General features: G+C 40.7%; 1 protein-coding gene across 6 annotated transcripts in view; it reads right to left on the bottom strand.

Moving 5' to 3' along the window:
* Window positions 1-1,064: 1,064 nt before the first annotated feature.
* Window positions 1,065-26,505, bottom strand: part of nsd3 (nuclear receptor binding SET domain protein 3) — a 32,356-nt gene continuing 6,915 nt past the window's right edge. For 2 of the 6 annotated variants that reach the window (XM_086030780.1, XM_086030783.1), the window contains exons 6-26: window positions 25,452-26,132; window positions 24,361-24,526; window positions 24,186-24,286; window positions 21,761-21,806; window positions 21,341-21,471; window positions 20,391-20,516; window positions 20,187-20,313; window positions 19,907-20,107; window positions 18,476-18,655; window positions 17,463-17,609; window positions 13,861-14,017; window positions 12,102-12,304; window positions 11,901-12,013; window positions 10,439-10,585; window positions 10,245-10,367; window positions 9,062-9,178; window positions 8,849-8,990; window positions 8,038-8,144; window positions 7,753-7,957; window positions 5,463-5,742; window positions 1,065-5,345 (exon numbers count right to left, since the gene is read on the bottom strand). In XM_086030780.1, the coding sequence (XP_085886906.1) occupies window positions 5,252-5,345; window positions 5,463-5,742; window positions 7,753-7,957; window positions 8,038-8,144; window positions 8,849-8,990; window positions 9,062-9,178; window positions 10,245-10,367; window positions 10,439-10,585; window positions 11,901-12,013; window positions 12,102-12,304; window positions 13,861-14,017; window positions 17,463-17,609; window positions 18,476-18,655; window positions 19,907-20,107; window positions 20,187-20,313; window positions 20,391-20,516; window positions 21,341-21,471; window positions 21,761-21,806; window positions 24,186-24,286; window positions 24,361-24,526; window positions 25,452-26,132 (3,594 nt within the window). In that variant the 3' untranslated portion in view covers window positions 1,065-5,251. Of the gene's footprint in view, window positions 5,743-7,752; window positions 7,958-8,037; window positions 8,145-8,848; window positions 8,991-9,061; window positions 9,179-10,244; window positions 10,368-10,438; window positions 10,586-11,900; window positions 12,014-12,101; window positions 12,305-13,860; window positions 14,018-17,462; window positions 17,610-18,475; window positions 18,656-19,906; window positions 20,108-20,186; window positions 20,314-20,390; window positions 20,517-21,340; window positions 21,472-21,760; window positions 21,807-24,185; window positions 24,287-24,360; window positions 24,527-25,451; window positions 26,133-26,505 lie in introns of all 6 variants that reach the window. The other 4 variants (XM_086030784.1, XM_086030786.1, XM_086030782.1 and 1 more) reach the window with 3 other exon arrangements.

The following is a 26,505-nucleotide window of genomic DNA, read 5'->3' as shown; positions in this document are numbered from 1 at the left end:
TTAAACCTGCACGAAATATCCGGTTTATGCTTTTCAAAAGTAAAGCTAGGTCTGTGTTGGATTCGACAATCATAGAAGATTTGAGATTCAAATAAATTGTGCCAGTCTATCAGTGTTTTTTCAGAGCGTTAAATAACCCATATATAGATCCTCATGTAAAATATTGCGTTTGTATTGGCATCCATAAAATTGATATGTTTAGAAAGACGGAAATTGTATTCAAATAACTTTGTTTTTCTTGACACATGGGTGCAATACGCCACGTCACACAAAGTATAATTGAAGCTGTTCACTAAAGGAATATGACATTTATAGATAATTTTGTAGTGAGTGAGCTCCCTAACATTTGATTTTACTATACTTTAGTGTTTATTCATTCATTCATTTTTTTCATTGTTTGTTGTTTAAATGCATTTAGTGTTATTAATTCATTCAACATATCCCAAAGGATTCTGTGTTGATCAATGTATCTTCCTCTATGTTACTGTAGCTCATGTCATGTTTGACACTTTTTGGCATAATATGTAAATTGCTTGATTAGATTAAGCATTTCAGTAGACTTATCTAACGCAATAGTAGTCAAGCTTGCAAGACTGGTAAAATCACCTTTGTGGGTTTTTTTTGTTTGTTTGTTTGCTTATGTCATCACAAATGCGCATCTCTACATCTGCGGGAGTTCCCAATGCAGCTTCTGATTTGCAGAGTCCTTACACGTCAAACTGGTCCTAAGGTTGGTTTTTTTGGATTGGCCACATCAATGAGATCAATTGAAGTATGCCAAAATAATGTAACATAAAATTCAATTAACCTGCACGACCTGTTTCATTTTAATAACTAACCTATAATTGCCACTGAGTGGTTTATAAATAAACATAGACCAGCAAATTTGTCAGCATGGGTGAATAGACGGCCAATAAATTAATAACATTTTCATAGACACCCAATTCCATCGCAATGAGAAGAAAATTACTTTCAGACAGCTGTCCACTGGAGTAATGTAGCGATGCACCAGAGGGCTATGTTACTTTTGCAGCAAATTTTAAAAAATGACACAAAACTAGTGCTTCACTGAGACAGAGTACAGCTTTATTAAAGTCAAACTTCAGGCATGTCTGAACTCTTTCAACTCAACTTTTGAATGAAAAAAGGACAGAAGTCATATTTTCAAATAAAAAGACAGTCATGTACAAAAAGAGTGTCTTCCCAACAGTCACGCACATTTAGAAGCGGAATTGTACAAGCAAAGATTTGAAATAAAAATAGCACGCCACAGTAACATGATTCTATGCAAATACAATGCAAGACTATTTACAGGTTCGCCAACAATATGCAGTAACACAGGTTGAACAGTAATCAACATGATGGTCGTGTTCATCCACGTTTTTCTTTGAAGCAACACCAAGAGAGATAGATATGACCCCAGTTAGTAACTCAAAATTAATTCTACTACAAAAAAAAAATTGAGTGCTTTGCAAGTGAGTTTTTATTCAGCACAATACCAATTCTTCTCTGACTGCCTGTCAATCAAAAACCCAAAACAGTCAGCAAAATTGCACGAAAAAGTGTTACATTGAACGAAAACTTTTAAGCGCTATGGGGTGGCTGATGGATATTAAAAAATAAATAAATTTAAAAAAATAATAATTCCACGATGCTTTGAAAAGTCATCTGAGGCTTTAAGGGTCACTTACATGGGATCAAACATGCCCAAAACCCAAGTTTTTTTTCAAGCAATGAGAGATGATGCAACACACAAATGAAGCGTTCTAATACTGCCGCTGTATCAGAAGAGAGGGCAAAATGGCACTGAGTGACGTCATGCAATTTGCATGTGCTGCCTTTATAATAGAAAAGTATAATAAAGGAACAGAAATTGCGCTGTGATGAGGAATTTTAAGACTCAAACGTGCAGTTCATCTTATCAGTCATCTTGAAAAGACAAAGACCAGTCATGCCTGATTCACCCAACAAAAAAAAATGCCTGTGGTCCACTTAAACTAACACACGAATAAATAACATTCAAGTTTGGGTGGTGACATGCATGAGTGTGAAAAGTGCCTTGACGACCGATGACTAAGTTGAGAGGAAGGTATTGGGGCAAATAAGTCATGTAGAGTACAATGAAAAGTTGCCCTCTTCTCTAATTCTCTTTTTTTGCATTGTTCTCCTGTATAAGACCATCAAACAAATATAAATATCAGGCAAAGATAACCCAAGTAAATACAAAATGAAGTTTTTACCACACCCAAGCCTGATTACCTCCAAACCTGTTCAATCAAGAAATCACTTAAATATAACCTGTGTAACAAAATGAAGTCGACCAAAAAAAATCTCAAAATGCTGCAGCAAAATTACAAGATCCAAAGAAATACAAGAACAGATCAGAAATAAAGCAATAAGCATTCATCAGACTAGAAAGGGTTACAAAGCATTGCTAAAGCTTTAGGACTCCAGCAAACCACAGTGAGAGACATTATCAATAAAAGATGAACTGAAAACATGGAACTGTAGTGAACAGCCTACAAAATTACCCCAAGAGCACAGAAACAACTCATCGAGGAAGCTGCAAAGGTACCTAGGACATCTCATAAAAACTGCAGGCGTCCCTCGCCTCAGTTAAGGTCAGTGTTCATGACTCAACAATAAGGGCGTGAGTGTGCAAAAATGACATCACTGGCAGTGTTTCAAGGTGAAAACCACTGCTGACCAAAAAGAACACAAAGGCTCACCTTACTTTTGTAAAAAAAAACATTAAAAAAAATAAAATAAAATAACTTCTGAATGATTCCCAAGACTTTTGGTAGAATATTCTATGAACTAACAAGAAGAAAGCTGAACTTTTTGGAAGGTGTGTGTCTCATTACATCTGACATAAATGTAACACAACATTTCAGAAAAACAACACTAACCAACAGTCAAATATGGTGGTGGTGGTGTGATGGTCTGGGGCTGATTTGCTCCTTCAGGACCTGGGTAACTTGTGATTGATGGCAGCATGAATTGAATTCGGCTTTTTACCAGAAAATCCTGAGGCAGAATGTTTGGCCATCAGTTTGTGACCTCAAGCTGAAGCGTACTTGGGTTCTGCAGAAGGACAATGATCCCTTCGGAATAGCTAAAATGAAGGTTTTGGACTGGGCTAGTCAAAGTCCAGACTTCAATCCGATTGAAATGTTGTGGCAAGACCTTAACAAGGCTGTTTATGTTCAAAGCCTCCCTGAATTAAAGCACTTATGCAAGCAAGAGAGAGCCATGATATCTCCACAGAGATTTGAAAGACGTATTGACGGTAACACTTGATTTCAGTTGTTGCTGCTGAGCTTACTAATAAGTACTTTTTCCACACAGTACCAGACAGCTTTGAAAATATATATATATTTTAGTTTTTCCCTGAATAAATAAAATCACAATTTAAAAACTGCATTTGGCATTCACCTGGTTTATCTTTTTCTGATTACACTTGTTTGATGATTCAAAACGTTGAAATGAGGAAACTGCAAAAAAAAAAAAATAATAATAATTTGAGAGGGCAACTACTTTTTCATGGCACTGTACATCACTGTAGGAAAATGCCAACAAATGAGACAATGTTACACACATAAGTGCAAAAGGAACATGGAGATATGGTCCATTTGACTTAATGCAACTGAGAGCCAGAATTTGTCCAAATATTAAGACCCCCCGCCCTTATTTTTTAACCTCTTTTACACAATTAAAACTTTCTTCATAAATTGCTGTGCGTTTACGCTAATTTAAGTGTCTTCAGACGCCAATCACCTCATAATACCCTAGTACCCGGGGAGCATGATAAAGGCTGAGGCATGATAACAAACATTCCAATACTGGACTGCTTTTAACAGTAAATACAGTGACAAGTCACCACACGTGAGCAGCGGCTAATGTGGAATCATTACACCTATGTAAAAAACTAATAAAAAAAAAAAGAAAAAAGTATGCACTAATTACAGGTATAATATGTGAACCTCGGATTTTTTTTTTTTAAATGTCACGCGGTGGTAACAGGGAGTACTGCACTGGTGTTCGACAAAGCAATCGGTATAAAATGTGGTGCAATAAATACAAAAGATTCGACAGATGAGCAATTTAAAAACACTGTACAGGTTGTATTTTGTACACTATACTGGACTGTGTGTCATGATAATAATTCAGTATTTCTTCAACATGAGGCTGGCAGTCGTTCAAATTTTGCACCCCCCCACCCCCCAAAAACGTTTTCTTTTGTCACAACACATTTTAATTCCTTATGTTACTACCAGAAGAAGAGGTATCCATTTTCAAAACACTTACGTTCCTTTAATACACATTTCTGTATAGTATATGTGTGACCTAACTAAATAGTGTAATGACAAGGCGTGTGAAAGTGCTTTTCAGAGAAGTTTTGGCAAAAAACAACATAATAAAAAGGTCACAGTACACAAACATTACTGAAATGCATCCGGGCAGTAGTTCCTACAGCCACAATGGAACTGAAGTCATCCCTTAAGGCTGATTAACGATACTCAGAAAGCAGTGCTCACTGGCTGGGGCCCCCCTCCCTCCCTTGAGCATGACGACGGCTTGGAGAAAATGTGGAACATACCTTTATATTAAAAAAAAAAAAAAATCAAGTGTAGAGGCTGCCTCCCCGTTGGTAAGTACTTTACAATATCATGAGCCAATTATGTACAAATGAATGAGCAAAGGAAAAGTCACAAGTACTTGTGTAATGTTATACCAGTACGCTATATATCATTATACAGTATTTCACCTTAATAGGACGATTTTCACAAGGAGGTCTGCGCAACACCTAAACAAAGAAATACACCACTTACCGAGATGAAGTGAGAAAAAAATCTGCCTGTAAACATTAACAAACATAGATACGTATATAATTATATTCATCTATAGCCATAAGTATATCAAAAACATGGTTAAAGGAATGTTGGAATGTAGTGTGGGCCTAAAAAAAAAAATTGCACAAAAGTGTTGCCCCTCCGGTTCGTCAAAGAGGAAGGGGAGGAGCTCGTTACGATGACGTGTCACGTGAGGAGTGGCGTCGGGGCAGTGGAAGTGTGTGAGAGACGCCAGCCATGGCGTTCAGCAGGTAAACAAGAGGAGGAGCGGCAGGGCGTCCCCTCCCTCCACCTCACTTCCTTCAAACAGCTGGCTACTAACAACAACGATTATCTGAAGAGAGAGCAAAACCAGGTGTTGGTCCGGGATCTTGGCGCTGTCGTGCGTTCGTGGTGTTTTACAGCCAGAGGAGCGGAGAATGGCGAACGTCCTCGTCCCGCGCTGCTCCAATCTCACTGCGCTTGCCACTTAAGGAGTTCTTCAACGTGTCTCTGCTCCGAAGGTCCGCCCCAAAAAAAAAAAAAAAAAAAAAAAAAAAACCATCATCCAAAAATGTTATATTCCCTTTCATGAGCACAGGTGGGTGGAGCGCCAGGAGTGCACTTTACAGGGAACGAGGTAACGAGGGCGCCACATCGTCTCCCTGCGGTTCCTCTTTGACCGTGACGGGGCTTAGAGAAGAAGACGGTGGCGGCTTAGCAGAGCCGGGGCTGGAGCCCAGGGGACTTAGGGGGTTGTGGCTGGAACAACAGGGGCGGCCCTCCAGCGAGGAGGCGGTGAGGGACCCCGCCTCGTGGTCCTGGCAGAACGAGCGAGGGCAGAAGTCACAGAGGGACGAGGCCGGCGTGCCACAGATGCTGCAGTCGTGCCAGGGACACTCCCAACGACCTGTGGGCAAGAAAACGGTTAAGATGCATCACTGGTACAAAATGATTTGGGCCAACAGCACTACTGGAAAAAAAGGGTCAGGATGAACGAAAAGCTCCACACAAATAACATAACATGTCCATATACATATACTGCACATGTATATGCATACACAGAACTGGGCATTTTACCCCAAAAATTGTGGTCCGTTTATCACCTAGCGCCTACAGCGGGAGTACCCTTCCGCCGTCCGTCTATCCGCCTATAGTAATCGCCTATAGGCCGGTCCACCTCTGATTTTTAAACGGGCTTCCGTTAGTGTTTCCGACGACCAACTTCGACAAACTGGGTACCCTTCCGGCTTTAAAATAAAATAAAATGATCACCCCCCCCCCCCCCCCCCGACCCCGTCCATCCTCGTCCTTTTAAAGCGCTTCCGTCCTTACATTCTGTCGTAATTCAGTTTTTATAAAATAATTATTACAAACTAGCACAACATTATTTCAGGAGGAAACAAAGACTTCCACTTCCGGTTCGTGTAAATGTACATTGGCGCTGGTAGAGATTTTTACGGTCTAAAGGTATACCAAACAAGGACATCCTTCGCATGCAAAGGGATAAGGTATTAAATGTTAACAGTTAACAAAACAAAATTGCTAACCTGGAATGAATACACCCCCCCCACACACACACACACGCCCACACACACACAAGACGGGCAGGGCGTGTTTCTGTCAGTCAGTGAAATGGCGTCCTGTCTCCTGTGGCATTATCCATGGTATTACATGTGTTGAACCACTAGAGGGCAGACTATGCCTGTGCAATGTGACTGCTGGAAGCACATGAAGTGTTGTGCAGGCAATTAAGGAAGGCGGCTCTGTAGAAGAGAACATGCAGTGGTCTTGCTTTTTAAAAGAACCCAACAAAACATGATCAGTCGGTACTTGACCCAGTCCCAGAGAGACGGACAAAAACCCACGTCTGTCCTTGCTTAATCCATCCTTTTTAAAAGACTTCTCGTCCTCCGTCCGTCCACAAAATAGGCGTCCATCCACCTGGGATGGAATGCCCATCTCTGCATATGCAAATATTATTTTTATATATATATATATATATATATATATATATATATATATATATATATATATATATATATATATATATATATATATATATATATATATATATATATATATATACACACACACACACACACACACACACACACACACACACACACACACACACACACACACGCCCCCACACACACACACACACACACACACGGCGGATGGCCACCAAGAAGAAACAGATGATAAGGTGAGTGTCGATATTCAGTGAGTTTCGGCAGAGACAGAGACTCTCCACGCTTTACTTTCTAGCCATATATAGTATAGCCAGTATTTACAAATGACATAGTTAACTGTAGTGGTGCCTTAAAATACGAGTGACTCACCTCATGAGTGTTTCGAGATATGAGCCATTGTTCAGCTCATTTTTTTGCTTTAAACTGCGAGCGCAGACTTTAGATATGAACGCCCTGAAGACATCCCGCCTGTAGATTGAGTTGAGGAACACCAGCAGGAACGCTTATGATTTGACGCCAGAGGTCGTGAATTGGCAGAGATACAGCATCTCCTTCATTGCAGCGTCAATTCGTTAGTTTTGTGATAAAGCAGTTGTGCTAACCACCACCCTATTCTCAACTGGTGGCTCAGGACCCAAAAGTGAGACAGGGAGCCAATTGGGGTGCATCATAGACAGGTAGTAAAAATGTACCCGTTCTTTGGGTTACAATGGTTCAGTGTACAGACAAACGACATTTTATTGTTACAGATGTCAATGCTAAGAATACATTTTGTATCTGCAGTTGTAACTCGGGTGTATTGGACAAACGTCTTCATACTTCTGTCTACATAGTGGACGTGAAATGGACAATTTTAAAGCTTCTGCACCATATTGGAAAGCTCTCAGACGACACACATTATCTTAATTGTAACTAACTGTTAAATGGATAGATTTCGTCCTCACCATATGGGGGCTTGGTGAGGTTGAGACACAGCAGGTGGTACGCCTTGGGACACTCCTTCCTGTCGCACATCACCAGCTCTCCTCCCTCTCCGCAGCAAAAGCAGAAGTACTCATGAGTGTGTTTTCCCTCCAGCCGCAGCTTCCGCTTTTTCTGCCTCAGCTTGGCGTTCTTGGCCTTCTCCTCTTTCTCCTGCACCACAGCACTCTGGGAGGGGGAAGTCACAAAACAATGAAAAGATGCTCAAAGCCATTTGTGCTCTTATAGGGACAGGGATGTGCACTTACAGTTGGCTGCACCCCGAGGAAACCTGAGCAGTTGTCTGATCCACAGTGGCAAGACGTTCTCCTGTTGCCCACGCAGTGCAGGTTATAATTGAATGTCATCTCGGTGCCTGCAGACAGATAGGAAGCATTTTATTAAACTCCTCTGACCTGGACACCGAACAGATCTGATGCCAAGTACCGTCAAATATGGACTTTCTCCCCCTCAGCCTAAATAATAATGTAATTAATGTAGGGCTGTCAAAATTTAAGCATTAATTATGGAGATTCATTAAAATTTCATAACGCACAGAAATTAACTCAGTTAACTCAGTTTTATTTACTTCCTGTAGCAGCTGACCTCTGCTGACTGTACAGCCAAACGTAGAGGAGAGTCACTGTTGCAAAGACGGACTTTTACTTAGTTTTACTTTAAAACGTTGCTTGACGCCTCTTTGGAAAAAGCCAAAATAATTGGCACACTTTGCACAGCCAAATTCAAATACCATATTAGTTGTACGTCTTTGGTTGAACTGTTGTATTTTACAGGAAAAGAATCGCATTCAAGGATCAAAGAAAACTATTAGAGCAGTCTTTGAATTGAAATATACTTTTAGTTTTCTCCCACATTAATTCCAAGATTTTACTCAAGTAAATATCGGTTCCAAGCTTCATAAAAAATTGTAGTAGTTGAAAAATGGGATTAATTGCGATCAATTATGGAAAATTTTGCAATTAATTAGTTGAAAAAAATTGAATTGCTTGACAGCACTAATTTAATGTAATACTAAGTATTAATAATGTATTTTCCTGAATGTTATGGTAGTTAACTCACCGGCCTCTATATCGCAGAGAGCAAAGAGTCCAATGCGGACATCGCCATTGACCGTCCACTTTTGGGTTTCACAGTTGGGGCTGCAGCTGTGGTTAATGAACCGGGAAGAATTCCCTTTTGGACCGGCGTCGATCACACGATCCTGAAGTGTGCCAAGATGCACATTAAGACAATGCAGGTTGAAGAGAACGTGTGTTTTCCCAAAGTTCTTACCTTAGTAAGGGTTAGCATGTAGAAGTTGGTGACGTGGTTTTCATGGGCGCGTTTAATTCGCTGCTGGCACTCGTCCGAGTCAATCACTTCTCCAACATACTCAGTCACAAAGTCACCCTGCAGAAATTTATACTTGAGTAATGTGTTTCTTTATACAGTAGTGTAAGGTACTTGGGATTTTTGCTTTTTTTCACTAGAAAGCATTTAAGAATGGGCACTTGAAACGATTCACTTCATCAATGATTAGGAACGTTAACAATAAATGTATTTTATTTTTACAATTAACTCATTCACTGCCATTGACGTATTTATTTGTCTTTTCACCGTCAAGCCAATCAATCCCAGGAATTTATTTATATTTTTTCAAACGTTAGGGTAAAAGAGGGTCTGAAAATGTCTGACAGTGACTGAGTTAAGGCTGCACTGAAAAAAAAAAATAAAATCAGAATATTCTGAGTATTCTTTTTAGAAAATGTTTTCTTTTTGTAAAATGTCATAACTGTACTATTTTTTACGAGGATTGATTCTGTATAAACTATGTACTAACATTTCCAACCGAATGTTAAAATCGCAAAATGTACGAATGTACGCATGTGTTTCCTACTATTCACTTTTGATACTGCAACTTTATTTCCATCCATCAATTATCCAAACTGCTTATCCTCACGTGGGTCGCGAGCATGGAGCTTATCCCAGCTGCCTTCGGGGCAGTCGGTGGGGTCTACCCTGAATTGGTTGGCAGCCAATCGTAGGGCACGCATTGACAAACAACCAACCACACTTATGGACAATTTAGAGTGCCCAATTAACCTACCATGAATGTTTTTAGAATGTGTGCGAAACCAGAGTACCCGGCGAGAACACGCAAACTCCACTCCACTCCATTCGAACCCTGGACCTCTGTACTGTGAGGCGGATGTGCTAACCATTCGTGTCCAGCGTGCCGCCGCAACTTTATTTATTCGGTAAAATTCATATGCAGCATCATTTTGAATTTCAAACTAGGAAGAATAATGTCAGTGTTGTATGTATGTCATACAGTATTGCGATTACCGCAAAAGGAGAGCATCATCAAACATTTCCTTTCTTGTTTATTTCGTATTACTATGGCATCCTAAATGGCAAATGATCACGCCTGTCTCGAGACTACATTAAGCCCATTGACTTCAAAATCGACACCAACCTTCCTCAGAGCCTGGTTGGTTCTGAGGCCCCATCCACGGCCCTCTGTCTTTATCACCTCCGTCTCCGCATAAAGGCGCTTGGAGAAACACTGGTTCTCACAATTGTCTCCTGCAGGACATACCTGCGCCACCACAGTCAGAGATTAACATGCGTCACTTGACACTGTCACACAAGGCAACCCATGTAACAAACCTGAGGATGACACTCGTACTGCAGCATGCGGTTGAGACACTGAGAGTCGAGGCTGCACGGGTGCTCGTCCGCAGGCCGGCAGTTGCAGCGTGGGATTTCGGACAAGTCGGCAACGTGCATGTGCACTTTTCCCACAGGTTTGTTGGACTAACACAAAAAATGAAAACACCAATTTAGAAAGTACTTCAATAAAGCACAAGGAAAAATACAGTACAGTGAACAATTTTAACAAGAATACCAAACCACCCATCTGTCCATTTTTCGACACTCCGTGTCTTCATCAGAGTCAAGTATGCCGGCAACAATTATTCACATAACTTGCATGATTTGATTACAAAAAAGTGGAAGCTAAATTTCTGCCGTGGATCATGTATCGCCACAGACTACTGTTACAGCAGGCTGATACGCAACTGCGTGTAGAAATGAATATTTAATAACATGGAAAGGGTGCGTAAAAGATCATTCCACTTGGAGACACTAGAAGATAAAAGAAGATAAATAGCAATTTGACTATTGCAAAGCAGAACTGGTTTACACAACAACACATCTATGATTCTGTGACATAACGTGAACATTGTTGCTGTGGCTAATTTCCTATAGCCTAACACCTCCATTACACTATATTAAACACTTTCATTTGCTGACACCCACGTCACTCACCAGGCCAGTCCCCACCTTTTAAAGTCATATACACTCAGCCGCATATAATACGGCGTAGAATATGAGGATAACGACCTCAAATGGAAAACTATAACACTTGCACCTCACATGCACATAATAAAAAATACATTTTTATTCAATTAGTGGATGGGATAATCAGTTGAACAATTGATTCTTAAAACATTCGATCGCTGCAGCCCCATTCGCTGGTGACCCATGCCAATTAATTTTGGGCAAGAGGCAGGGTAGAGCCTGAACTGATCGCCAGCCAGCACAGGGCACGTATACTAAAAATAATTATTCACACCTACAGACATAACGTGCATTATTGGGATGTGCAATGAAGTTGGGGTACACCGAAAAAAAAAAACGTGCAAGCATGAAGAGATTCGGCAATAGCGATTTGACTTTTTTTCATGTTGTGCATAAAGTCAGGGAGCTTGCACCTGTTTGCACACAAATAAATTGAGATCTTACGTCAGGGGTTCCCATTGCATCGTTCGTGATCGACCAGTTGCCCGCAATGAGGGTGGCGGGTGATCACATGGTATTAACTTATTCACTGCCAGCATTCCCAGTTTTAGGCTATTGATATAGCTGCCTGTCATCGGCAGTGAATATGCGCGTACAAGCTTTGCTCCGTCTATTATAAATTAAATAAAGCATAAAAAGTATTTACAAAGAGTGAGAGGATTTTTGTTGTGTTGTTTGATTTTCGATCACTGTCCTGCTTGGTTGATACTGAGCTGAATTGTGCTCAGCTATGGCATGCTATTATTTTGTCTAACTGACATGACATTACCTTGATGAATTTGTAGGGTGGCGGTTTGCGGGAGTTGCGCTCCTGCTCTAAAGCCTCCCTGCTCTCCCTCTGGGCCTTGAGCTCCTGAAACCGTCGGGCTGCTTCTTCCAGAGCTGAAACAGCCCAACAACATTGTAGAAACTTATTGTGTGTTCTGCCTTTTTAGGTAAGGCGTTCCAGAACATCCGTCCAGTTGATTACCTTTCTTGAAAGTCTTGTTGATGTTGATCTGACCAGTCACAAAGTTTTTGTCGTTCTCGACGTAAGGGAAGACGCGGCCCTGATTGATCCAGTAGTAGTCGTGGGAACCGAAGAAAAAGACGGGGAAGTCGCCAATATCGTGACGGAGGCTCTGGATGTTTGACGGCACCAAGCGAGGGTTGCAGATCTCTGCCGGCCACCACCTGCAAGAGAAGAGAGACATTGTGTCAGAGAGAGAACACGCGGCAAAACGCATGGCTCTTAGTTTACAGTAAGAGATAAAGTAAAACTACATATTTGCACAAAGCTCATGAATTGCATTGTTTTCTTTTTTTTTTGGGTCAATTCAGCAAAATTTTGTCCTATTTAATGCTTTATTTATCCACCCAATTTTGGCATGACAGGGTCGGGCAAATCTTTGAGCTCAAGGGCCACATTTGATTTCTAAAATAGGTGTAGGTGTCAGATCTTTCATAGATGATAATTGAAGAAAAAATGAATTATTTCTGTTAATATACAATAAAAGATATCTTTTTTTTAATTCAATAAATTCATTCCTCATTAATTAACCAATTACTTATTTTTAAAATGGCAAATGCACATTACAATAAACTCATTATTTAATGAGCTAAATTTGTAAATAATGAATATATACATTTTAATTACCCACTTTAAAAAAAATTAAATAAGACGACAAATATTACAGGACTGTACATAATGTAAATGCTCGGGAGGCCGGATTAGAAAAGAGAGCGGGTTATACGTTGGCTTTGGGCACAGGTGAGTAGTGATGAGCTACATTTAAACTGTTCAAGTAACTTTTGGGATATGTTGTACTTGTCAAGAGTAATTTTAATGCAACATACTTTTGCCGTTTGCGTATTTTTGCCCCAAAGACACCTTATGCTGAGCAACATTCCGCTCACTACATACATATTTATTTACAGGTATTATTGCTTCTATTAAGGTTCGTCAGAGTGACTTATGTCACATGACTCAGTTTCATGACTATAAATATTTGACTCCATTTGACCAATCAAACGGAGCCAGCCAGTCACACGACCGCACACGTCTCTGCATAAACCCACACAAAAGCAAAGTTGTGAAAGTGACTCATTTATAAAAAGTACAGCAAAAAATATATATTTTTCTTTTACATAGGCTCTACTGAGGAAAAGCAGTATATCGTCGCTGTCCTGTGAAAAACACCAATTTCTCCAATTTTGGAAACTTTTTTAATTTTCACTTCAATGCGATGTTTGTAACGTGGAAACATGTCTTATGCAAAAATAAGAAAATGAAAAATTATGGAGATAAGTGTTTGTCACATGACAGCGACGATATGTATGCTTGGACTGCGAAAAAGAAGAGCTTCATCTGTGTCTGCCAAAAAAAAATGCAGTTTCAGACTTCAATGACTCACACCTCATCAGATGCATGTCAGAACTTTGGAGAGTAGAACGTGTGTAAATGGTAAATGGGCTGTCACTTGCATGGCGCTTTTCTACCTTGGGTACTCAAAGCGCTTTACACTGTTCCTCATCTACCTACTGATGACGCAGCATCAGGAGCAACTGGGGGTTCAGTACCTTGCTCAAGAATACTTCACATTGGCTGGGGATCAAACCCACAACCTTTGGGTTGGGAGACGACCACTCTACCACTGAATTATTCCGTCCCCGTGTGTAGCTGAAAGGTGAGCTTGCGCACTGCATAAAAATAACATTAGTCATTAAGCGCGTCCTTAATCTGTACATACCTGTAGTTTCCTAGTTTGACCCAGACAATTTGTTTGTAGTGAGGTTTCTTGCCGGCCCTACAATCGCTGCAGGACCAAGGCCCCTCAGGCATCTCCAACTCCAAACACTCCGGGTGGAAGGAAGCTGGGCAGGAGTCGCAGCACAGCAACTTGCCTCCTACATTTGTATGTATGGATGGACACGGGTATGTGTGTGTGTGCGTGCGTGCGTGCGTGTGTGTGTATGATGTGGGAAATGAGTATGCACAGAGAGGGGGGAGTATCGTTAGGCTTAAAGAATTTTAAAGCAGGACAAACTCTGAATCTCATTTGCAGACAAGCCTAAGAACATTGTGAAAGTGACAAAAGCGTCAGGTTAGCAGGTACAGTGGAAGCTCCAAAGTTGACCCACAAACCCACAAAGTGGTCAAATCTGAAGTTCAGCCAACATTTCCAGGAAAAATGAGGTCTCAAAAGTCAAACAAAGCTTCAAGTTCAAACTATCATCAAGAAGACATCAGCGAATCTTACGCTTGGCGGAAATCTAAATGATTAACTTTTTTGGAGATGTCACCACCGATGAGTAATAATAATGGCACAGAGTGTGATAACCATAGAACCAGAAATGGAGCCTGTGACAGGCCTGATTGCCCGGTAAAATACTGTCACCCTACTAAAATAATGGCCTACATATCTTTTTTCATGTTTTTTTTCTTCAGAAAACACAGAAAAAAATCAACACAATAATCGACACATTAGATTTATCAATAATTTAATTTTAGGGGTAGAATTGCATGATCTGTTCAATTGAAGATGTAGGTGACTTTATCAGAGGTGGGCAGCATCATGATATTTAGTCCTAAAAAATGTTTGTCCAAAAAATGACTGAGGACACATTGTCAAAGTATGGCACTGGTACCACTTGTGTTATGTGGGCTCAAAAAATCTCCAGTGGTACACAAAAAATACTGCCCATGTACAGTTCTGTTGTATTTAAATGTTTACTACAATAATACAATACATAGCATTTTTAGGTTTTATAACTGTTTTTAAAGTTTTACTTAGGCGCAATTATTTAACTTCTACACTACATGTTATACGTTTTTGTTAAATCATTTTTCAAGTATATTTTTCACATTCAAGCAAAGTGTTAACTGAGCATAATAATACACTGGTTTACAATATTAACATCTTAGAAAATAAAACCTCTGATTCATTTCCTGACGAACACCTAGGCCTACTGCACTACTGTACGTGAGTGTTGTTCAGGATGCTGGTACTTGGCGAGATAAGTTTTTTTTATGCGGTACTTGGTGCAAGAAAACTTGAGAACCACTGACTTTGGTGATTTTTTAGGAAGGTGGCGATATTACAATTACTTATCAATTTCATGCACAAATTATTTTTTACCAAGCTGATGCTAACATAAATAGCGTGTCGCTAATGACTGGCATAAAAATGACCAGAGAATCTTTCTACCAAGTGGCACATTTCTACTGTCCATTATGCCTCTGTAAGGTATCTCAAAGGGGTGAGTAGTTGACTTTCTTTGAGTTTTATTTCATTTTATTACACCTCTTAGCCTACGGGGAAATTACAACAACGTCAACATCATTTATTAGCTTGCGTTTGACGTTGGAGGTTCCACTGTACACACAAATCAAACTGAAGCTACTTTTGTAACATTTGATCCATAGGTTGAAGTAGTCAAGGCTCCTGTTAGGGCTCCTTCATGACAACCACGTTTCTTGAAGGAGGCTGAAAATGGTAGGCTACTCCTGCTTGAGGTCGTCAACTTGGTTACCGCTTTAAATCCATTAGTTACTGCATGTCTGGCAATCAGATTCAGAGCACTGTACCAAGGGCTGGTCAATTGGAAACACATGCAGCAGCAACATCGGATTCCAATCAGCCAGTGATCAGGGGTTTAAAACCAAAATAAAAATCATTAAAATAAAAACAGAACAAAAACTGCCCCCCCACCCAAAAAAACAATAAACAAAAAGCAGGCATGCAGTCCTGCCAATAAAGCAAACGGTTCCCCATCACACATACAGCACCTTGCGTAGACCGGCTTGTATGGAATTTTCATAACCAATTTTGTTTTGCGCCAATAACGCATAATTTCAGTTCTTCTATTTTTACACTAAACTTGTGCTTTACTCATTTCCCAATTGTGATTTGATTCCATCCAAGGCAGGTCAAAGGTGAAGAAATAGGAGATGTCAATTGATCTGACAATTTCAGTCAAAAATCAAACTTACAATTGGGGTCAGGGTTGAAGCAAGGGGAAGCTGGACATGGCCTTTTGCATAAATAAAATAAGCCCACAGTGCTCAAGCAGAGAAGCAGTGCACCTCCACAAACCACAGACAGAGCATGAACCAACGCAGAGCATCCAGCACCATGGGGCGATACTGCTGTCGATATTCTTAAACTGACCATTCGCTACTCGCACAATGGGCCACATGCAAAAGCCAGAGTTCATTGATGGTGCAGTTCAGGACAACCTGTCGCATTCACCAAGAAATAAGAATTTAATCATCGGAATGAAAATTAATCAGTAAATGCATGAGTCAACAGTCAGTGACTATCTCACTCTGTGTTTGTTGTATGAACAGATTTTGAGAAAATAGTGCACCGTATTTCCTCTAATAATGGCCAGGGGCAATTATTTGCTCAGTTGCAAAGAGTTACGGGTGATAAACACCTAAACAACAGGCCATAAATGGTGAAAAAAGTCATTTTTAAAGGTTTTAGCATTCCCCCCCCAAAAAAACAACAACGATAATATTTATAAGTCTATACAATAATTCTTGTTGATGTTTACAGCAAAAGACAAAATAAAGACAATTACATGTTGTATATTTAAGCAAACAGATTCGTCTTGCAAACATCTGCTAGCTTAATGCTAACACAATGCGAAACGCTATAAACGGGCTAACAAATAGAAAGACCGTATACACCTTTCAATAAATATTTAAACGCAAATGGCGCAACAACATATAAAGAAAGATGAAATAACAATATTTCGTCATATATACTTTCTATGCTGTGAAAAAAACATTTTTAATACAGTAAAGGTTTGTGTCTGAATGTAATTGGAAGAAGTAACACTTTTTCGGCCCATTTGTGGCATTATCAAGTATTACTCTGTATCGGCTAATACTCAAATCTAAGTACATGTACTCGAAAAAAGTGGTATCAGTACATCCATAGAGGCTCTGTGTATTTTAGAGCTTAAATCACTATTTCAGGGAATATGGTAACTGTCGATTAATGAGGGCCAAATCCTGATGAAAGAAGACAAAGATTTTTTTTTTTACCTTTGGTGAATCCAACAGGAAGTTTTCAAATTGAATTAAACAATATAATTAGATTGCTTTTGCATGCGACCCAGAGTTATCTGTTAATTAAAAGGGATTCAGGCTGAGGTTATTTATTCAATGCACAACTCTGCATGGCAATTAACTGCAGATTGAACCAGTCAATTAAGGTGGCACCTGAAGGCTTTGAAATGAAAGTGGCATTCAAAAAAGGAGAAACTCATCGGGATGGGAGCAGGCACAATACAAACACAAACCAGTGGGGACAAAGGAGAGAGAGAAAAACTGTTCAGTTACCTTTCCCAACATTCTTTTTGGTAGCTGACGAAGGAGAGGGAATCATAGGTAATTTCAACTCAGCACGATTTGACTCAGTCAGAAGGTAGTGGGACTTATAGGCATATGAACTTAATATGGTGTCAGTAAGGTCTTGCACTAACAGCCCTACACAAGACACACAGGAAGAGACGGGGGTGAGCCGCAGTCAGACTAAAAAAAAAAAAAGTTCTTTTTAATTACCCAAATAAGAGAAAGAACAAACACTGTCTCTCTCACACAAACACGCACACGCACACACACACACACACACACACACACACACACACACACACACACACATAACACACGTAAGAAACATGTAAAACAGTTTGGCCCAACACAAAGTGGCCAGACAGGACACTGGACTTTTTTTTTTAAAAAGGAAAAAGGGCCATCAACATTTTTCAACATCAACATCTGGGACATACGAGAATCTTTCAAGCGGAGGGCAAAAGTAATTGAAAACTAACAACAAATTACATTTAGCAGCCCCGCTAATATTGTAAAACGGTGCCAAGGAGGAAACACGCAATGCAAAATATCACAAGTCCCGGTTCCACTGTGTAGTAGAGTTCAGTTCGATATACTGTATGTATAATTTCTTTCCCATTGTTCAAAGCTGGAAAAGCCACCAACATGTATCTGTAATAAAAGTTAAAAAGACTGACGCTACACTGCAGTCCATATACTGTGGTATTAGCCTTTCTACATACATACATACAGCACAACTGAACTGTACCACTTGGTGGAAACACGGCTGAAGTATACGAGGTTTACCAAAAGAAAAAGGCTTCCCCAAAATGAGAACACCAAAAAAAATATACATTCACAGGGCAACAAGGTCTTGCTTTACGTGTCATAGAAACTGATCATTCTGATTACTTGAAAATCAGCCAAACCAAAACTTCTTCTGCGCCACCCTGGCCGCAGGAGTGTGTGTTTGTGGGGGGTTTGTGTGCATGCTAATTGTAAAACGGGGAGGCGGGGCTTACCTCTGGCGCACAGGAAGCACCAGCCCACGTTGACGGGCGAAGTGAGGAGGCCGTTCCTCTTGGTGCTGCCGTGGCTGCTGCAGATCATGATATGATGTGTGAGGATGACGCTGCCCGCCGCCACACAACTGTCGCCTGTGTGATACGCCACCGGGCAGCGGATACAACGCATCAGTCGACCTAGACAGAGAACAATAAAAATTATAGGGGGCAGGAGCCGACATGACAGATTTTTTTTTTTTTTTTCGGGCCGCCACACAAAATTCCATTCAAATTTAAGACTTTTTAAAGCTTTTTAATTGCATTTGAATGATGTTCCCAATGTGCCATGTTCTCCAAAGTAGCTGCAGTACATAAATGCGTAGTGAAAAGATCAATGAAGATTGATCGATTTAAGTGGATAAAACTCAAAATATTTTGGTAATAATTTAAATCACGATTATTTGAACGATCATTTATTTTTGGGTACAAAACATGAAAATGTTTTAGTGTAAGAAATATAAAGACAAATAAATTTCTTTGAAACACTAAGTAAGTTCCTTTTGAGCCAAACAAAAGTTATAAAATTTGTTATTATAAAATATTTTTTTAAAAGGTGAAAATGTATAAATTCAAGTATGATTTCCTTGTGTAAACAAACAGTGTATGTAAATGTAAATTATTATATTAATAATCGTTTTTTACGATTATGACAATTTTGTAATTGTGGAGTGTAATAATCGCAATTGTAATTGAATTTTCGATTAATTGCACAGCCCTACAGAGGGGTGTACGATGTGTGCCATTTAACTGGTGGAAATTGCAGAAATGCTACACACCAAAATTTTATTGGTGTTCCCAAAAAAAAAAAAGAAAACAATAAAAGTTAGAATAATAAGCTTACCTTAGGTTGATTACAATCCAAGCCAAGAAGACAAATAAATGCTCGGTATCTATCTCAAATGTGATATACAGTTTTATCTCAATAAATGATAACAGTACAACTCCCAACATACAGATTAATTTAGTATAAAAAATCCTCACTCTTATTTGAGCTTCCTAAATAAATTATTAACTGGGTTTCCCACAATATCCTACATTATTGAGATGTAGCCGAAGAATAAACAATACACGGTGTATACTGTGGAACAAGATGCACCATTATCCGGAAACACTTCTATGAAATCTAAAAGTATGACTAGGATGCTAGTGGCAAGACAATGTGACCATACATTTATGGACACACATTTTCCTAACGCGCTTCTCTTAACTTCTTTCCAAGATCAAAGAAAACATCATTTTTGCTTCCATAGTAAGGCATTGTTAAATGCACATTTGACAATAGATTCACTTCAGGATACTTTATACAAATTATCCATACGTATATGAATATATGCAGTCCCTTGTACTTTAAGCACTCACATAGTCAGGCAAAAGTTACAGCGGTTTCACCTTTGCTGGCTCGCTGCAGGTCTCGCTCCAAACAGCAGGTGGCGCAGCTGTGCTGAGGGCAGCTGAAGCCTCCGCCGGTGCTGCTGGTAGTGCCTGGGAGTTTACGTACACAATCCTCATGGTAGTAAGATCCACAACCCGTCACGGAACAGCGTGTCACCTCCTGGCTTGCTTTCTTACAGCTGAAACACTGGTGAGTGCCTAGAAAAGCGTTCCGGAGAGACTGAGAATGCATAATGCGAGGACACAGTGCTGGCCGAAGGTTCGACGATTCACATACCGTTTCTACATTCCAGGCATGTGAACCTTCCTTCTGGTAGGGACGTTAGACCGAGACACTCGAGGTGGAACTGCCTGTTGCAGTCACCTTCACACACCACCAAATTCTCACCGTAGACCTCGCAAATCTACGCATAAATATGACACAGGTTAGTTTGTACATTTATGCAAGAGAGTAAAACAGCACATGCGGATTAGTGTTGACCTGGCAGACGGTGTCCCTCTTCCCGGTGCTACTGTCCTGACGGGACAAGCCAGAGTCCACGGACTGAGTGTCTGAGGCATCTGCATCTGCAGCTGCTGGACTATCAAGACTCTTCCCGAATAAACCCTTCGAGATGGATAAAGACTTGACGTTTGTAAAGCCGGCATATCGCCAATGCGGCAAATACTACACAGACGAGATGAGAGTGATGAATACTGCAGGGCTCCAGACTGACCCAAAATTGTGGTATTTTGCCCCTAAAATTTGAGACAGCGCAAGTACATTTTCTATCTACTCGCGCATACGCGATCAGTAAATTTGCTGATCTTTTTGTTGTGTCATTATTCTTGAATATTTATTAATTATTTATTATTAACATAATTCATATTTGTTAGGGGCCACCGTGCTCTTGGTCAAATAAAAGTCAGGCTAGAGCCCTGTATTGGTAAACATATTCAAATATCCAAATACAGTGGTGCCTCGTGATGTTTCATGTTCATATTTGTGTCTCAAATCATCCTTCCCAATTGAAATGAGTGTAAATTCCATTAATCTGTTTCAGCACCCCTCCCAAAAAAAACCCCAAAGATTTTTTGTCTAATAAGGAAAAATATCACGCTATAACATTATATTCCATCAAAACATAACATAATAGAATAGAAGTCAAAAAAAAAATTGAACAGTCTGTGCAACATGATTTACGTTGGCCACTGGGAGGCAGTATAACACTGCAGTCGTGCATACAAAGAAAGACGCATGGCACTTCTACTGACTCATTAGGTTGTTGTACAATTAGTCATTTTCATAGGGGATGAAGAATATACGCCGGTGAGTACTGCCATATTATCACTCGTCACTCGTATGTCAATCGCTCATCACTGTTCTCCATGCGTGAAACAATAGCTAAATCAGCTCTTGCGTGTGAGCCTGCTGATTTTCTCCAACCCTACCTGTGGATCGTTGAGGCCTCTGGAGTCTGAATCCGACGTGTCTCTGTACTGAGAAGACGCCATCTCCACGTCTGTTGACGCTCGACTCCGCTTCTTCAGCGGTTTACAGGCGTCTGATATCTCACTGGCTCCTGAACAATGGCAAGAACGTAAATCAGTAAAAGAAAGACCTTGGGCCCTATGTTCGTTTCGGGCGCAAGTCTAGCGCAAAGCGTGGTCTAACTGTGCGCATGGGTGGAGTTTTCTTTTGCTATTTTGCGAGACTTTGCGCCGGTAGAATCGCCGACACGGCTCCAAACATGCTAGACTAGACTTGCGCTGGGACGTACAGTAAATGAAGTTACGTCCGTTTCTGCGCCAACTAAAATAGGCCCCTTTGTATAATATGAAGGCTTAGTGTAAGGGAGGCTGATCACCAACCTTTCTGGGAACCTGCCCTTGGTGTGGCCTCGGGCGCCATCTCCGCCTGGAATGATATGGTGAAATACAGTTTGAAGAGACGTTTTGAGGTGAGTAGAAAGGAATGGAACATTTACATTAGCAACAACAGCACAGTGTTGCACAGCGATTGTGTTCCTTTTAACAACAACGTAATCATTTGCGTTACCAAAGTGGATGTATTGCATTGGTCAACACACATTTTGGCGCCAGGAAAGTCTCAACGATTTTAGGGTATTTTGATGCCGTTGAATCCGAAAATGACATTCGTTTTTCCGAATTAGCTCTAGTTTTTAGGATATTCTGTATTTTGGCTGAAGAAAACTGCTAAGAACATGCAAGTTATGACATTGGTAATTACTTTATGCTACTACTTTGTTGATGCTGTATCTGTCTTTTGAAGCATGTCCATGCAGTATTGTTTCATTTTTGATGTGATGTCGTGAAAGACAGCAATCGTATCGCAGAGAGCTTTTTAAAGCAGAAGTCAACCCAAACATATTTTTTTCAAGAATATGATGCCAGCAGGCCCACCAGTTGAAACACGACATTCTGATCAATTTTGCGTTTGGAGAATATAAGTTAAGCAGCAAAATGCGCTCGTTTTTAGCCATCTCTTGGGGCGGCCATTTTGTCTTCTGTCGACTGAAAATGACATCACAACTGCTCACAACGACCAATCACGGCTGACCTGTTTTCTGAATCTGAGCTGTGATTGGTCGTTGTGAGCAGTTGTGATGTCATTTTCAGTCGACAGAATACAAAATGGCCGCCCCCAGAGATGGCTAAAAACGAGCGCATTTTGCTGCTTAATTTATATTCCACAAACACAAAATGAATCAGAATGCCGTGTTTCAACTAGTGGGCCTGCTGGTAACATATTCTTGAAAAAAATATGTTTGGGTTGACTTCCATTTTAACTCATTCACTGTCATTGACAAATTTATTTGTCTTTTCACAGTCCAGCCATTCAATCCCAGTAATTTATTTATAGTTTTTTCACATTTTTTCAGACGTTACAATAAAGGAGGGTCTGAAAATGCCTGGCAGTGAATGAGTTAAATGCAAATCATGTTTCATGTGAAAATTAAGCAAAAATTCTGAAAATGAGGCAATATCAGTAAACAAAAATTTGTGTAATGCAAAAACAGGAAAGCACAAATACTACTATTAGTTAGCATCAAAGTACATCTTGCAAACTGGCAAAGCACATTAATTGTCATTCAAGTAATTGCCCAAAAATATTGATGTTCAAAAATTTGAGTCAAATAAGCGGATGTCATTTTTGGACTCATCCACCCCAAATTACCCAAAAACCATTCAAACATCTTTGGCACTTGATATTTTTGTTGTTGTTGGCCAGTGTTAGAAATCTGCTCGGATACTACGACATCGATACCACTTTACCAGCCTAACTTTTACATACATATGGGTCGGTGGAGTAAGAGCCATGTCAGCCGTGTGAAGATACTTCCAAGTAAACACAGATGACAACACCATCCGACTCAGAGCCAAGCAGCCCCGAACGGAACTCTAGCAACTCTGAAACTGTTTTTTGAGCTCAACTCTGCGCTGCTTGCCTTCAACCAAGCCAGCCGCGCTCCCGTGACGAAGCCACGGAGAAGGAGGAGGCCCAGCCGGATGGGTAATAAAGTTCCACTTCAGTTGTTCTCTTCACAGTTTTATTTTGTAACAAAAATGCCTTACATGTTACAGCGTACACTTGAAAGAAATGTGTGGTAAAACTGTGCCATGTTCAAAAAAGGTTTGTGTTCCTGAACAAATATTTCATTCATATGAAACACATTTTCCATCACAAATGCAAAATGTAACGGCATTTATAATGATCAGTAATTGGTTTTGGCGAATACTTGAATTGTGGTACTTGTACTCAGTCTGTAAAAAAAAAAAAAACGTGGTATCGGATCATCGCGATGACATGTAATCCTGTGAATTGCAGTGCATCTCAGGTGATCGTCGTTGCAACTTAGTAAAGTAATATTGTTGTATCGCTGCATACTAAATATTCATTTTACTCTGCCTACTGGAATAATCAAACAGAAGCTGACGGATGAAAAGACTGTTGGGTCTATTTATAAACCACCTTATCGCATATTTACAAGTCAATGTCCTAGGTTTTGGTTTGCATTTTAAAAAGTTTCACATACACATGACATGAGAACATTGAGACATGGGAACAAGAGCCTGTTCCCACGCACCTGCAGAAATGACTAAAAATGATCATGAAAATACTGGCACGCGTACCACTGTTGTTTTCAAAAACCTCCACTTTGAGATCCTTTTTGAATGTTTGTTGTCATGTAAATGTATAGGCAAAACAATATATATATAGATTTTTTTTAAAGCCCTATTCAATGTATCGTAAACAGCGCCTCTGTCTTGATACCTGTTCCTTTTTGGTTTTCTTTTTCGGGATGGGATCGTTGCCTCTCTCGGACTCCGACCTGCTCCTGACAGACCGCCGCTGCAGCTTCCTCTCCTGAGAACCTGAAGGACCACGACAACATTGATCTTCCTGATTCCTTCGTGCCCCCCAAAATCATCGCCGGCGTTGTACAAACCATGTGGACTGCTGTGATGAGAGCCAGGGGACGAGGTGGGCTGCGTTCCGCCTTCTTCGCTCCTTCGACTGGCGGGGGACTCTCTCCTCTCCTCCCCTTCTTCTTCCATGTCGTCCACATCTTCGTCCTCCTCGGGACTGGGCTCGGGTTTAGCTCTGTTTTCCTGCTGACACCAACAAACTGTGTGTGAGAACTCTCAGCGTGCGGTGTTCTTCCAGCAAATTTCTGTTCATGGTTTGCGCCGCTGCTAAATCGCAGCTTTATAAGTGATGGTTTCCTATGGGTTTTTACGGTCAACCGGCAAATTCGGAATATAGAGTTGCGCGACTTCAGTGTTGTACCACCTTGTGCTGGCACATGGCAGGCAGCCGTGAGGTCTGCTGAAAAAGACGCAGTTTAATTAAGAGCAAGAAGACGAGGCAGAGAAGGTCCCAAACTACAGTAAGCCTCATTAAGTCTTTGTTTTTGCAAATTCTTGCTGTGCTCAATTACTATATACTGTTCTGCCTTGAGATACAAGTTGCATTTGTATGTTGACCACACTCATAACTATTACCACTTGTATCTTCAAATCATCTCGAAATTGGTGTTTGTGACACTTGCTTCAATCCAAACATATTTTTCAAGAATATGTTCTCTGCAAGCCCACTAGTTGAGACGAGGCATTCTGATAAATATTGCGTTTGTGGAATAAGAGTTAATCCACCCCTTTTTAGCCATCTCTGGGGCCGGCCATTTTGTCACTTGATGACATCACAGATGCTCAGGGCTCAGGTAACGACCAATCACGGCTGACCTGTTTTCTGAAGCTGAGCCGTGATTGGTCGTTATCCGAGCCCTGAGGGTGTGTGATGTCATTTTCAGTCGACAGAAGTGACAAAATGGCCGCCCTCTGAGATGGCTAAAAACAGGTGCATTTTGCTGCTTAACTCATATTCCACAAACGCAATATTAATCAGAATGCCGTGTTTCAACTAGTGGGCCTGCATAGGACATATTGTCGGAAAAAAATATGTTTGGGTTGATTCCCCTCTTTAAACATAAACAGGGGTTCACTTTACAACATATCGGAATACTTGTGCTTCACCCACCTCAGGTGAACAGTAGCCCAGGTCAGGCTGCCTGCCTTCTACCTCCACTCTTTCCTCCTCCTCCTCCTCCACCTCCTCTTCCTCCTCCTCCTCCTCCTCGTCCTCCTCCTCCTCCTCCTCATCCTTCTCGACTTCTTTTTTAGGTGAGGGAGCAATTTTTTTCTGCAGGAGAGGCCAGTCACACTTTGTGATCTCCACGTTCAGCCTCTTCATGGTGATGGAGAGAGGCAGCAGCTTTCTCGCTGCTGCGGTTTTCCACGCCCTGACAGGCACCGGAGAATCCTGCTTGGCTCCCGAATCAGAACCGGTGTCCTGTTTAGGGGAGTCAGACTTATTCTGGTCTCCCCTCAAGTTCTTCTTCTCATTTGAGCCATTGTTATCGTCTGCGTTGGAAATACTACACTGCCGACGTGGCAGCTGTCTCCTTGGCGGCTGCTCTCTCTCGGGCGACTTCACTCCCCCGTCGTCCTTCTTATTGGTTGAGCCGCTGGAGCGCCGGTTCCGCTTCTCGGGCCGGCCGACGGGTTTCTTGGCAATTGGGGTCTCGTTAGGGACCGGGTCGACGTAAATGAAAGTGTAATTGTCGATGCGCTCCTGACGCGTCATCAGGAAAGCGTCCTCCGCGTGGCCCACGCCAACTTCCCACTGAGCGCGCTCCCTCTGAGGGATAGGCTTCAGGAGCTGGAAAAGAAAATGTCCAGTTGATCATGTGTGATTTTTTTTTGTTTTTAATGACACTGATATAAGGATGCCAAATATGAGACATTTTAACAGCCGCTTTAAAAATTTAAGACCTCTCATATACTTAATATGACTAGTTGGAATGGGTGATATGCGTTCAATATTGTGTCCCATTATTTAGTGACATTTTATATATCGATCCATACCATATATTAATGGATACTGTCGCTGTCCTGTCAAACATAATTATGTCCAATTTTTTATTTGTTTTTCTATTTTCACCTTAATGCGATGTCTGTAACGCGGAAACACCATTCACGTAAAAATAAGAAAATTGAAAGTGTTTTTCACAGGACAGCGATTGCAACTATCA

This window comes from Filicampus tigris, chromosome 5 (genome assembly GCF_054856515.1).
Source record: "Filicampus tigris isolate MCC_2025a chromosome 5, RoL_Ftig_1.0, whole genome shotgun sequence".
NCBI lineage: Eukaryota > Metazoa > Chordata > Actinopteri > Syngnathiformes > Syngnathidae > Filicampus > Filicampus tigris.
Note: the sequence above shows the minus strand (reverse complement) of the source record. Positions and strands in the feature narration are given on the sequence as shown.